This window comes from Oryx dammah, unplaced genomic scaffold, assembly GCF_014754425.2.
Source record: "Oryx dammah isolate SB20612 unplaced genomic scaffold, SCBI_Odam_1.1 HiC_scaffold_12, whole genome shotgun sequence".
Classification (NCBI taxonomy): Eukaryota; Metazoa; Chordata; class Mammalia; order Artiodactyla; family Bovidae; genus Oryx; species Oryx dammah.
Window position 1 is genome coordinate 45,575,192 of NW_024070196.1, and position 11,323 is coordinate 45,586,514.

The following is an 11,323-nucleotide window of genomic DNA, read 5'->3' on the forward strand; positions in this document are numbered from 1 at the left end:
TTTGCCGACTAAGGTCCATCTAGTCGGTCATGTATGGATGTGAGAGTTGGACTGTGAAGAAGGCTGAGTGCCAAAGAATTGATGCTTTTGAACTGTGGTGTTGGAGAAGACTCTTGAGGGTCCCTTGGACTGCAAGGAGATCCATTCTGAAGGAGATCAACCCTGGGATTTCTTTGGAAGGAATGATGCTAAGGCTGAGCTCCAATACTTTGGCCACCTCATGCGAAGAGTTGACTCATTGGAAAAGACTCTGATGCTGGGAGGGATTGGGGGCAGGAGAAGAAGGGGACGACAGAGGATGAGATGGCTGGATGGCATCACGGACTCAATGGACGTGAGTCTGAGTGAACTCCGGGAGTTGGTGATGGACAGGGAGACCTGGCGTGCTGCAATTCATGGTGTCGCAGAGTCGGACACGACTGAGCGACTGAACTGAACTGAGTACATCATGAGAAATGCTGGACTGGAAGAAACATAAGCTGGAATCAAGATTGCCAGGAGAAATATCAATAACCTCAGATATGCAGATGACATCACCCTTATGGCAGAAAGTGAAGAGGAGCTAAAAAGCCTCTTGATGAAAGTGAAAGAGGAGAGTGAAAAAGTTGGCTTAAAGCTCAACATTCAGAAGACAAAGATCATGGCATCCGGTCCCATCACTTCATGGGAAATAGATGGGGAAACAGTGGAAACAGTGTCAGACTTTATTTTGGGGGGCTCCAAAATCACTGCAGATGGTGATTGCAGCCATGAAATTAAAAGACGCTTACTCCTTGGAAGAAAAGTTATGACCAACCTAGATAATATATTCAAAAGCAGAGACATTACTTTGCCGACTAAGGTCCGTCTAGTCAAGGCTATGGTTTTTCCTGTGGTCATGTATGGATGTGAGAGTTGGACTGTGAAGAAGGCTGAGCACCGAAGAATTGATGCTTTTGAACTGTGGTGTTGCAAAAGACTCTTGAGAGTTCCCTTGGACTGCAAGGAGATCCAACCAGTCCATTCTGAAGGAGATTAGCCCTGGGATTTCTTTGGAAGAAATGATGCTAAAGCTGAAACTCCAGTACTTTGGCCACCTCATGCGAAGAGTTGACTCATTGGAAAAGACTCTGATCCTGGGAGGGATTGGGGGCAGGAGGAGAAGGGGACGACAGAGGATGAGATGGCTGGATGGCATCATGGACTCGATGGACGTGAGTCTGAGTGAACTCCGGGAGTTGGTGATGGACAAGGAGACCTGGCGGGCTGCGATTCATGGGGTCACAGTCGGACAAATCTGAGCTACTGAACTGAACTCCCCATGGGTGGGTACTTCCCAGTGAGCCACAGTCTCTACTCCTCCTTATTGCCTGTCTGACCTAATATACATTTACTTTGTTCATCTGGCTCCTGAAAGCATTTTATTTTGCTGCCTCTGACGCTATCCAATGTATCTGAGGGGAAACAGGGGAGTTGAAAGAGTAAATCACCCAGCTTTAACACAGTTTCCTGTGTAGACTTGCATGGAATTTTATGTTCCCATATAGACATCCCTGCAAGACTACAGAAGGGCCTCGACCCTCCCTCTGGATAGCCTCACTCCCACCCACTGAGCTCAACTGAAGAACCCAGAAGTGCTCCCTGCAGGAAGCCTGGAAATGCTTATACAGGGCTGTCTTGGCCCCGCCCATTTCTCCATATGATTGTCTGAGCCACAGAGCCAGTTCCGTTCCCTTGGCCAGTGATTGGTCTAGGCGTGGTCATGTCAGGGGAGCTGCAAGGGGAACCACAGGAAAGAATTTCCTGCCCTGAAAAGACAGAAGTGCCCCCTGCCTTTCCTTTTCCTCCTGGTATTTGTCAGTGAGGTGTAGTGTTTGGAGCCATTTCAGTCACTTGGAAATAGAATAGAATGCCAAGGGAACTGCAGTTCTGCCACCTAGATCCCTGCTGTGAACGAAAGACTGAAGTAATCAAACCTGGAGTGAAGCAATTAAATGCCCCTATTTTAAAATACTTGGTCATATTACTGCTTACTTGCAACCAAAACCATTCTAACAGAGACAGACTTGGGTCATCGAAGTATCCCTATGTCACAGACTGGGAAACTGAGGCTTGAAAACAGCATAGATCTAAGCGTTAAACCCAGGCTTGGCTGACTCCAGAGTCACTGAGCGGCTGCAGCTCAGGAAACTTTTCAGACTCCATGGTCCATCTTCACCCTCTCAGTCCTGAGCCTCTTGGAAGCAGGAAGTAGCTCTTGGTCATCATGGATCCCCAGAACTTACCACATTCTATGAATGAATGAACAAAATCTGAGAAGGCTTACTCTTGCTTCTCTCACCTGGGCAGGAGAGCTACTGGGACAAATGCCTCCTAGCAAATCAAGACGTCTTGTTTACTGAACACACGCTTTCCCGTGCTTCTTTGGCTGCTTCTTTGGGTTTGTCTTCAGCAAGGAAGCCAGGAAGGACTGAGAAGTCTTAAAAAGTGCCAGAGTCATACTATGCACATAGGAACCTTCTAAGAACCCAATAAAGTAAGTACTACTATTATCTCCCCGTATCTCAGATGAGCAAAGTGAGGCAGAGATATAAAGTAACTTGACCAAGGGTGCACAGTAAGTAACCAGCAGAGGGATGTTCAGCCCAGCAATCAGACCCTATACATCCTGCTCTTCACCCTTATCTACACTTTTGAAGTGTAACAGTCTCACATTCCTTTTCTCTGGATATCAGCAGCCAAGAGCCCTGTGCTGAGATTGAAGTTATCAGGCCCATACAAGCCCAGCATCCCCCTCTACCTTGACCTGGAAAGATCTTAAGGAGAATGTAAAGTACCTTGGTTCTAGTGCCATACACGATGCATTCACTAAGTGTTTTCAATAACTCTGGAAATTCCCATTGAGATATGTCACAGCGTTGGGGTCACACTAGGACCCCATGGCTAAATCTGCCAAAGACCCAACTCTGCATTCTAGCTGTTGCCAAGGGAGGTAGCAGAGTTTAGAGCCAGAGTTGCAAATTCAGATGCCTACAGGGGTCAAGTGGGGCTTCCCTGGTGGCTCAAACAGTAAAGAATTTTCCTGCAATGCAGGAGACCCGGGTTCGATCGCTGGGTCAGGAAGATCCCCTGGAGGAGGGTATTGGCAACCCACTCCAGAATTCTTGCTTGGAGAATCCCACGGACAGAGGAACCTGGTGGGTTGCAGTCCATAGGGTCACAGAATCGGACATGACTGAAGCCACTAGGCATGAGAAGGGGCCAGGTAGATGGAGAGACAGGACAGCCTGGCTGGACACTGGGAAAAGGAGATGAAGAGTCGAGTCTCATCTGAAGGAAACTCCACCGAGTTGTGTAGAGCTGACTACACAGTGTGCAGTCCATGCCATCTGGCTGTTCATAAGAATTCTGAAATCCAGACTTCTATATAAAAGTTTCTGATTTTTTCAGCTCCATGTAGGTCAAACAAGACACACTTGTCAGCCATGGTCTGGCAGTTTGCCATCCCTGATCAACTGGGCACAGAAATCACATAGCCTTTACCTTGGTGAGGTTGAATGCTGTCTCCTCTGAGAGGGATTTATTGGGTAAGCTGAGGGACATATTTTGAAGGTAACTCAAAACAATTCCAGGACTCCAGAAGTTTTTCCTCTCCTCTGTCAAGTTGGTTATGATGGGATGGTAGGCATCGGTGGGCACCTGAAAGAAATCAGTGACATGAGTTCTGTTAAGGACTAAAGCCAAGATGTCTACAGAAGTTCAGTCTGTCCTTTGGGCCTCATGCTTCTCACACCATAATAATCATGATGATAGCACTTCCTATATGCTCTTGTGACCATTTAACATATATTAACGTTTCATCTTTACAACCACCTCATGAAATACACACGTGATTGATAGATGAAACTAAGCATATTATGCAGAAATAAATGAGAGAACTGGGATTTGAACCCAAACAGGTGGTTCTAGAGTCTATTCCCTCACTGTTACATTAAAGTTCTCATGGAAGGAAAGTTTCTTGATTACAAATGCTCATATCAGAAGGGAACACTTTATAAAGGAATGGATCCTTTCCTCAAACATCAGAAGAAGATGATGCAGAGACAAGCTAAGTGTCCAGGCCACCTCCTTCTCACTCTCCAGTCATGGTGCCAAGTGCACCAAGAAACAGCCTCATGTTGGGTGATCCTTGTAAGTCTTGTTAACTCCATGTGGGCACCTGAGGCTACCGGTCAGGGGGAGCCGAGGGTCTTCCCTTCAGTCACATTGAGCGTCAAGAATTAGTGCTAACGCTGGCTACCAAGACAGAGCCAGTTGGTCTAATGGGATTCCCACTCTCCTGGCACATAATCCACGCAAATAGACATCACCAAGATGGGGGGCAAAACTAAATGCATCTGCTCACCATGGTGTTTACTGTGGGTGTCACGGAGAAGCTGGGTGATGTTGAAGACAGCGAAAGCTGCTCTCCTAGAAAAAAAAATAATAATAATACTTAATTAAGGACTGAAACGTGGTCACTTCATTCATCCTCAGGAAGGCCTGTTTTTTGTTGTTGTTGTTTTTTTGCTTTTTTTCTTTTACAAAAATCTACCAGTTTCAGACACAAACTAAGAGAGCCTGAGAACACTGTGAGTAGGAATGCTTCTGGAAAGATAAAGGTCTAATAAATCAGCCAAATGGGGAGATGGTATGGATTTTCACAGATCAAATTATTTTTCCATTTATAGTCTAAATTGCTTGGAAACACCCTTCAGGCAAAATATCATATAAAAAGATGATTTCATACAAGCTTGCACCAATTTCAAATAAATAAAGAAGCAAAAGAAATGGATTTCCATTGCCCTGTGGACTAGTTAGACATAAAATACAGAGGGTTGTGAATCACTGGGCTAGGACAGATAGGAAACCTGGCCCCTTCCCTTCCAGCGAGATGACACTGGAACCCAGTCAAGTGGTGGGGAGACCATCTTCTTGAGCCCCTCCCATCCAGAGGATTCTATTCAAGAACCCATGTGGTCAGTTATGAATGACCACAATCAGAAAGACATCCAAAACCAAAGATGTAGCCATGGGACTTCTGTGGTGGTCCAGTGGTTAAGAATCCACCTTGCAATGCAAGTGATACAGGTTCAACCCCTGGTCTGGGAAGATCCCCCATGCCACAGGGCCACTAAGTGCTCGAGCTGCAACTCCTGAAGCCCTCTCGCCCAGAGCCCCTGCTCTGCAACAAGAGAAACCACCACAATGAGAAGCCTGCACACCGCAAGGAAGAGTAGCCTCCACTCACTGACCAGTGAGATTCCATGCACAGCAATGAAGACCCAGCACAGTCAAAAAGAAACAAGACGCATGCCATGATTTACTGTTTTCTGCCTGTTTGTCACGAGCTAAGGGATTAGGAGAAGGGCCCCCTCCAGACAGTTCACCCAGGGAAATGCTCCCTCTTTGGGCACCTGCAGCCTAGCTCACAGCTTCATGTGCAGACAGATCTTTATGCAAAGAACAGGTTCTACCCTGTCCTGTGGGCACAGCACCATGGCAGCTGGATTTCAGCCTGGATTTCAGTTGTCTGTCTGAGCACAGCTGCCCTGAACCCAGCTGAGCTGGACTAAGTAATGGTCCAGGAGCCCCACACCAGGTCTTCAGGGGTCTTTGAGGGACACTTTTTAATACAGGATTTACATCATGGCCTCTGTCTTCAGAACCAAATCCCCAAGAGATGTGGGATTAGGAGTCCAGTTCTGGTTCAGTAAAGGTAGGGCCTGAAGCCCCCAGGATACACAAGTATTAAAAGAGCACTTCTCCAGTCTCCCAAAATCGCACAGAGCCCTCCCCAAATGTGAAGACTGAGGGTGAACACACACACGTGATTCAGTTGCAGGGACTTCCTGACACACTGCACTGTGGCAGCAGGGCCTGGAGAGCTGGGGTGGAGGTGGGGATGGGGAGACTGACAGGCCACATCCCTGAGCCCAGAGATGTCCTGGTGACAGGTTTTGCTGTGACAGCTAAAAGGGCCAGGAACATTAAAGCCTCTTTCCAGTGATGCTAAAACAGTAAGCTCCTGGGGAGGCAGGAGTCGTTTGAGACTCTCAATAACACAAGTACAGATGCTATCTTGGTCTCTAGGTGACAAATCTTGGAATCTTAGGCAATAAACTGCTGTCGATTGATATCCTTTTTCCTCCTAAAGGATGGTATATTTTGTCTTGTGGCACCTCTGTGAAAGGGAATGGATTCTGTTTTCTCGGTGAAAGATGGAGACATCAGAGGCTGCTGTGGATATAGGCTGGTTTTGCTTACACAGTGGCTCCGAGATCAGCGCCCTGACTGTCCTCTGGAGGGGGACTGGTTGGGGGAGCCCTGACCTCACTGCCATTTCAGTGGGGTGGACTGTGACCCAGGCTTAAGCCAATCGGAATATTCCACATCCCCACCCACAGTAATCGGTTCGTGGTCAGTGTGGGCCAACAACAGTGATGGCCAGCCGGGTTGTAGTAGATGACAGAAAAAAGAAGTTCCTTGTTTCCTGCTAAGGTTTCCGGGGGGATTGGGGGGGTAGGAATGTGCTCCTGGAGGGATGGCAGCCATCCTGGCACCACAAGAAAACAAAAGAAGGCAAAGTCCAAGACAGATTCCCTAGCGACATCACTTGAGCCACCAAAGTTCACATATTATATGATTCCATGTATATGGAATATCCAGGATAGGTAAATCCAGAGAGAACGAAAGAAAGTCAGTGATTGCCAGGGGCAGGGGAGGGGGAAATGGGGAGGACAGCTCATGGGGGCGGGGTTTCTCTGGGGAGGATGGTCGCACAACATGTGGACATAGTAAGTACCACTGAATCGTGTGCTGTAAAATGGTGACATTCACATCACATGAATTTTACCTCAATTTTTTAACAAAGTGACTTCCCAAGTCCCACGGCTCATCGTGGTTGAGCGAGACTTTGAAACCAGGTCTGCCAGTCTCCCAGGTCCCTGGTCTGAACCACCACTCTGTGCTGAGCAGGAAGGGAGGTAGGCAGAGGGGCTCTCTGAGGGTCCATGGGTGAGTATGACACGCGGAAGGCATGTGGCAAACATTTGTGGATCAAATGGACCGGGAACACTTGCTTCCCAAAACTTTCCATAACCATCTATCACAAACTTCAAAAATTCCCTGGTGACCAGCATGAGAATATTCGCCTCAGTGTGTTTCTGGTAAATTATGAATTCCTCCATCTTAGGGAGAAGGAGTTTTAGAAAAAACTGATCAGGACGCAGTCAGCCTGCAGTACCAACAGCCCAGCAGGAGAGAGCAGAGAGCTATCTGCTGCTGGTAAAGGGGCAGTAGGTAGGAAGGTCCCCGCCCCCCAGAGCTGACGTCACATCTGGCTCACAGCCCCTCCCCTCTCACTGACCAATGGCAGCTGTGAAGTACATGGCGATCTCATCCGGTGTCAGAGCCCTTTCCCAGATAATGAACTCGTCAAAAGCTCTGTTCTCGTAGCTCTTGGTCTGGTCCTTAGACCCCAGCACGAGGTTGTCATTGGACTCCCCGTAGGCAGGAGACGCTTTTCCACTTGGGTCTGATGTCCTCAGGGTCCCGTTGACGTAGACTTTCAGGCCCTCCTCGGACTTCCATGTAAACAGGACGTGAGTCCAATAGTGGCCTGAGAAAGAGCAAACACACCCTTCTGAATACGTGGGTTCTACCTCAACACTCGGTGGTCATCCTAGTTTTACAAACATTTCTCTCCCTTATAACAGTAAGTCATTGGTTGAGTCCTAAATCCTGAAAGATGATGCTGTGAAAGTGCTGCACTCAATATGCCAGCAAATGTGGAAAACTCAGCAGTGGCCACAGGACTGGAAAAGGTCAGTTTTCATTCCAATCCCAAAGAAAGGCAATGCCAAAGAATGCTCAAACTACCACACAATTGCACTCATCTCACATGCTAGTAAAGTAATGCTCAAAATTCTCCAAGCCAGGCTTCAACAATACGTGAACCATGAACTTCCAGACGTTCAAGCTGGATTTAGAAAAGGCAGAGGAACCAGAGATCAAATTGCCAACATCTGCTGGATCATGGAAAAAGCAAGAGAGTTCCAGAAAAACATCTATTTCTGCTTTATTGACTATGCCAAAGCCTTTGACTGTGTGGATCACAATAAACTGTGGGAAATTCTGGAAGAGATGGGAATACCAGACCACCTGACCTACCTCTTGAGAAATCTGTATGCAGGTCAGGAAGCAACAGTTAGAACTGGACATGGAACAACAGACTGGTTCCAAATAGGAAAAGGAGTACGTCAAGGCTGTATATTGTCACCCTGCTTATTTAACTTATATGCAGAGTACATCATGAGAAATGCTGGACTGGAAGAAGCACAAGCTGGAATCAAGATTGCTGGGAGAAATATCAATAACCTCAGATATGCAGATGACACCACCGTTATGGCAGAAAGTGAAGAGGAACTAAAAAGCCTCATGATGAAACTGAAAGAGGAGAGTGAAAAAGTTGGCTTAAAGCTCAATGTTCAGAAAACGAAGATCATGGCATCCAGTCCCATCATTTCATGGGAAATAGATGGGGAAACAGTGGAAACAGTGTCAGACTTTATTTTGGGGGGCTCCAAAATCACTGCAGATGGTGACTGCAGCCATGAAATTAAAAGATGCTTAGTCCTTGGAAGAAAAGTTATGACCAAGCTAGATAGCATATTCAAAAGCAGAGACATTACTTTGTTGACTAAGGTCCGTCTAGTCAAGGCTATGGTTTTTCCTGTGGTCGTGTATGGATGTGAGAGTTGGACTGTGAAGAAGGCTGAGCACCGAAGAATTGATGCTTTTGAACTGTGGTGTTGGAGAAGACTCTTGAGAGTTCCCTTGGACTGCAAGGAGATCCAATCAGTCCATTCTGAAGGAGATCAGCCCTGGGATTTCTTTGGAAGGAATGATGCTAAAGCTGAAACTCCAGTACTTTGGCCACCTCATGCGAAGAGTTGACTCATTGGAAAAGACTCTGATGCTGGGAGGGATTGGGGGCAGGAGGAGAAGGGGACGACCGAGGATGAGATGGCTGGGTGGCATCACGGACTCGATGGACGTGAGTCTGAGTGAACTCCGGGAGTTGGTGATGGACAAGGAGGCCTGGCGTGCTGCGATTCATGGGGTCGCAAAGAGTCGGACACGACTGAGTGAACTGAACTGAACTGAAGTCAAAATATGGACTTCCCCGGGGGCTCAGATGGTAAAGAATTTGCCTGCAGTTCAGGAGACCGGGATTCGATCCCTGGGTTGGGAAGATCCTCTGAAGAAGGGAATAGCAACCCTTCTTCAGTATTCTTGCCAGGAGAATTCCATGGACAGAGAAGCCTGGTGGCCTACAGTCCATGGGGTTACAAAGAGTCGGACACAACTGAGCAACTAGCACACACACACCTGGGTCATAATACACATCTGACTCCCCTCAGTCTTAGAAGCTCAGGAAAGAAGTTACTCTCACTCCCCAAAGCCCAGAAGCCTATTCAAAGATATCCTTTGCCATTTTAAGTTAAATGAAATAATAACTAATGGTCCAGTCTGTACATGTCAAAAAAATAATAATTAAAAAAGTAAACTTTTTAAAAAGGAGAGCTTATTTATAAAAAATTAACTTGTTCAAAAATATTTTTTAATCCAGCCTAGACCACCCCCAGGCAGGTGAGTGAGACAAACCTGAGAGCCTGATTCAGCCCTCAGGCCACCGGTACCCAACTCCGCCCTGACCTTGAGCGTGTGATGGCAGCGTGGGGGAGGAGAGACCACTCCTGGCTCCGCCAGACCCTCCATCAGGAGCCTTGGTGGTGACTCATGGCTCTGGCATGAGAACCACATTGACCCACAAGAAGAAATTTCGCCGGACTTTGACAACAGCTGGCCCCACAGAGGGCCTCATTTCATTGTGTAGTGGGTGTTCAGATGCACCCAGTGACCTGTGCTGAAAGGGGCCCTTTATAGGATGTGTAAGCAGTTACCCCAGGCTTCTCGCTCAGGATTGGTCAACTTTCTAACCTTCAGTCTCCAGAGAGCATGGATCCCAGATAGGTCCAAAGTATCACTGTCAGGACTTCCCAGGTGGTCCAGTGAGTGATTAAAGATCCTACCTGCCAATGCAGGGGACATGGGTTCCATCTCTGGCCTGGGAAGATACGACATGGCATGGGGCAGCTGAGCCCATGCTCCACGACTATTGAGCCTGCATTCTAAAGCTCTTGGGTCAAAACTACTGAACCCCCATGCTGCAACTATTGAAGCCCACGAGCCCTGGAGCCTGTGCTCTGCAACAAGAGAAGCCACCGCAGTGAGAAGCTCACGCACTGTAACTAGAGAGTAGCCCCTGTTGCAATGAAAAGGAAAACAGAGAATGAGTTTTTGTCTTTCCCTTTCTTGAGAACAAAGAAGATACAGAGAACAGTAAGCAGGCCTGAATATTCCTAGTTTTTTTTTTTTTTTTTTTACTTCAGTTGCTCTTAACTCTGCATGTCTGTATCAAAGTTTGTTTTTCTGCCTCCTAATTCTGCAGAAGCTACAATTCACATTTTTCCCTTTGCCTATGCTAAATCCATCCCGTATCTGGTGTTTATCCTTACAACACCCTTCCCCGTGCAGTTACATATCATAAAGAAGGCCACAGAGCCGCCCAACTGCCAGACTCAATGACTGGGTTACTGAAGCCAGCTTATGACTGTCTTTGAAACAATGCAAGAGGAAGAAGTCAAGATCCTACCACCTTGTTCCTCATCACTGACTCCTGACTGTGAGCCCTTGCCTTATATAAACCCCTAGACTCCTCATGGAGGGGGGCCACAATTCTTAAGGTATAAGCCTACTGTGTTACTCTCTCTGCTGGCTGAGAATTAAAGCCACCTTTCTATTTCTTTCAAACTCTGTTTTCATATTGTTTTTTTATTCAGCTTTGGTGGGTAGAGAAGTCCCAGATTTTGGCTAGCAACATCCCTGTTCACCGCAACTAGAGAAAAGCCCCCACGCAGCACCAAAGACCCAGCACAGACAAAAGTAAATAGATACATACATTTTTTTAATAATAAAAAATAAAAATGTTTCTCATTTCATAATTTTTAGAAAAGTATCATTGTCCTTGAATGTGAAAATACCTTCAAGGAACAAATAAGAGCACAATGTCAGGCAGAAATATTTACAATTCTCCCCATTTCTCTGGGTAGATGAACAATCAGGGTTCAATAGATTTGACCTTAAAACATACCAAGAAACCTTCTCAGTACCTGATACTGTGTCAGCCCCAAAGGGGCAGGGAGAGCAGACTGTTACATAAGAGACTGATAGCAGTTAG

At 46.8% G+C, this 11,323-nt stretch overlaps 1 protein-coding gene across 2 annotated transcripts in view; it reads right to left on the reverse strand.

Moving 5' to 3' along the window:
• ADGRD1 (adhesion G protein-coupled receptor D1) overlaps nucleotides 1-11,323 on the reverse strand; it is a 181,211-nt gene that overhangs the window by 139,690 nt on the left and 30,198 nt on the right. For both annotated transcript variants that reach the window (XM_040251587.1, XM_040251588.1), the window contains 3 exons: nucleotides 7,388-7,639; nucleotides 4,385-4,449; nucleotides 3,523-3,678 (listed from right to left, as the gene is read on the reverse strand). In XM_040251587.1, coding sequence (XP_040107521.1) covers nucleotides 3,523-3,678; nucleotides 4,385-4,449; nucleotides 7,388-7,639 — 473 coding nt within the window. The remainder of the gene's footprint in view (nucleotides 1-3,522; nucleotides 3,679-4,384; nucleotides 4,450-7,387; nucleotides 7,640-11,323) is intronic.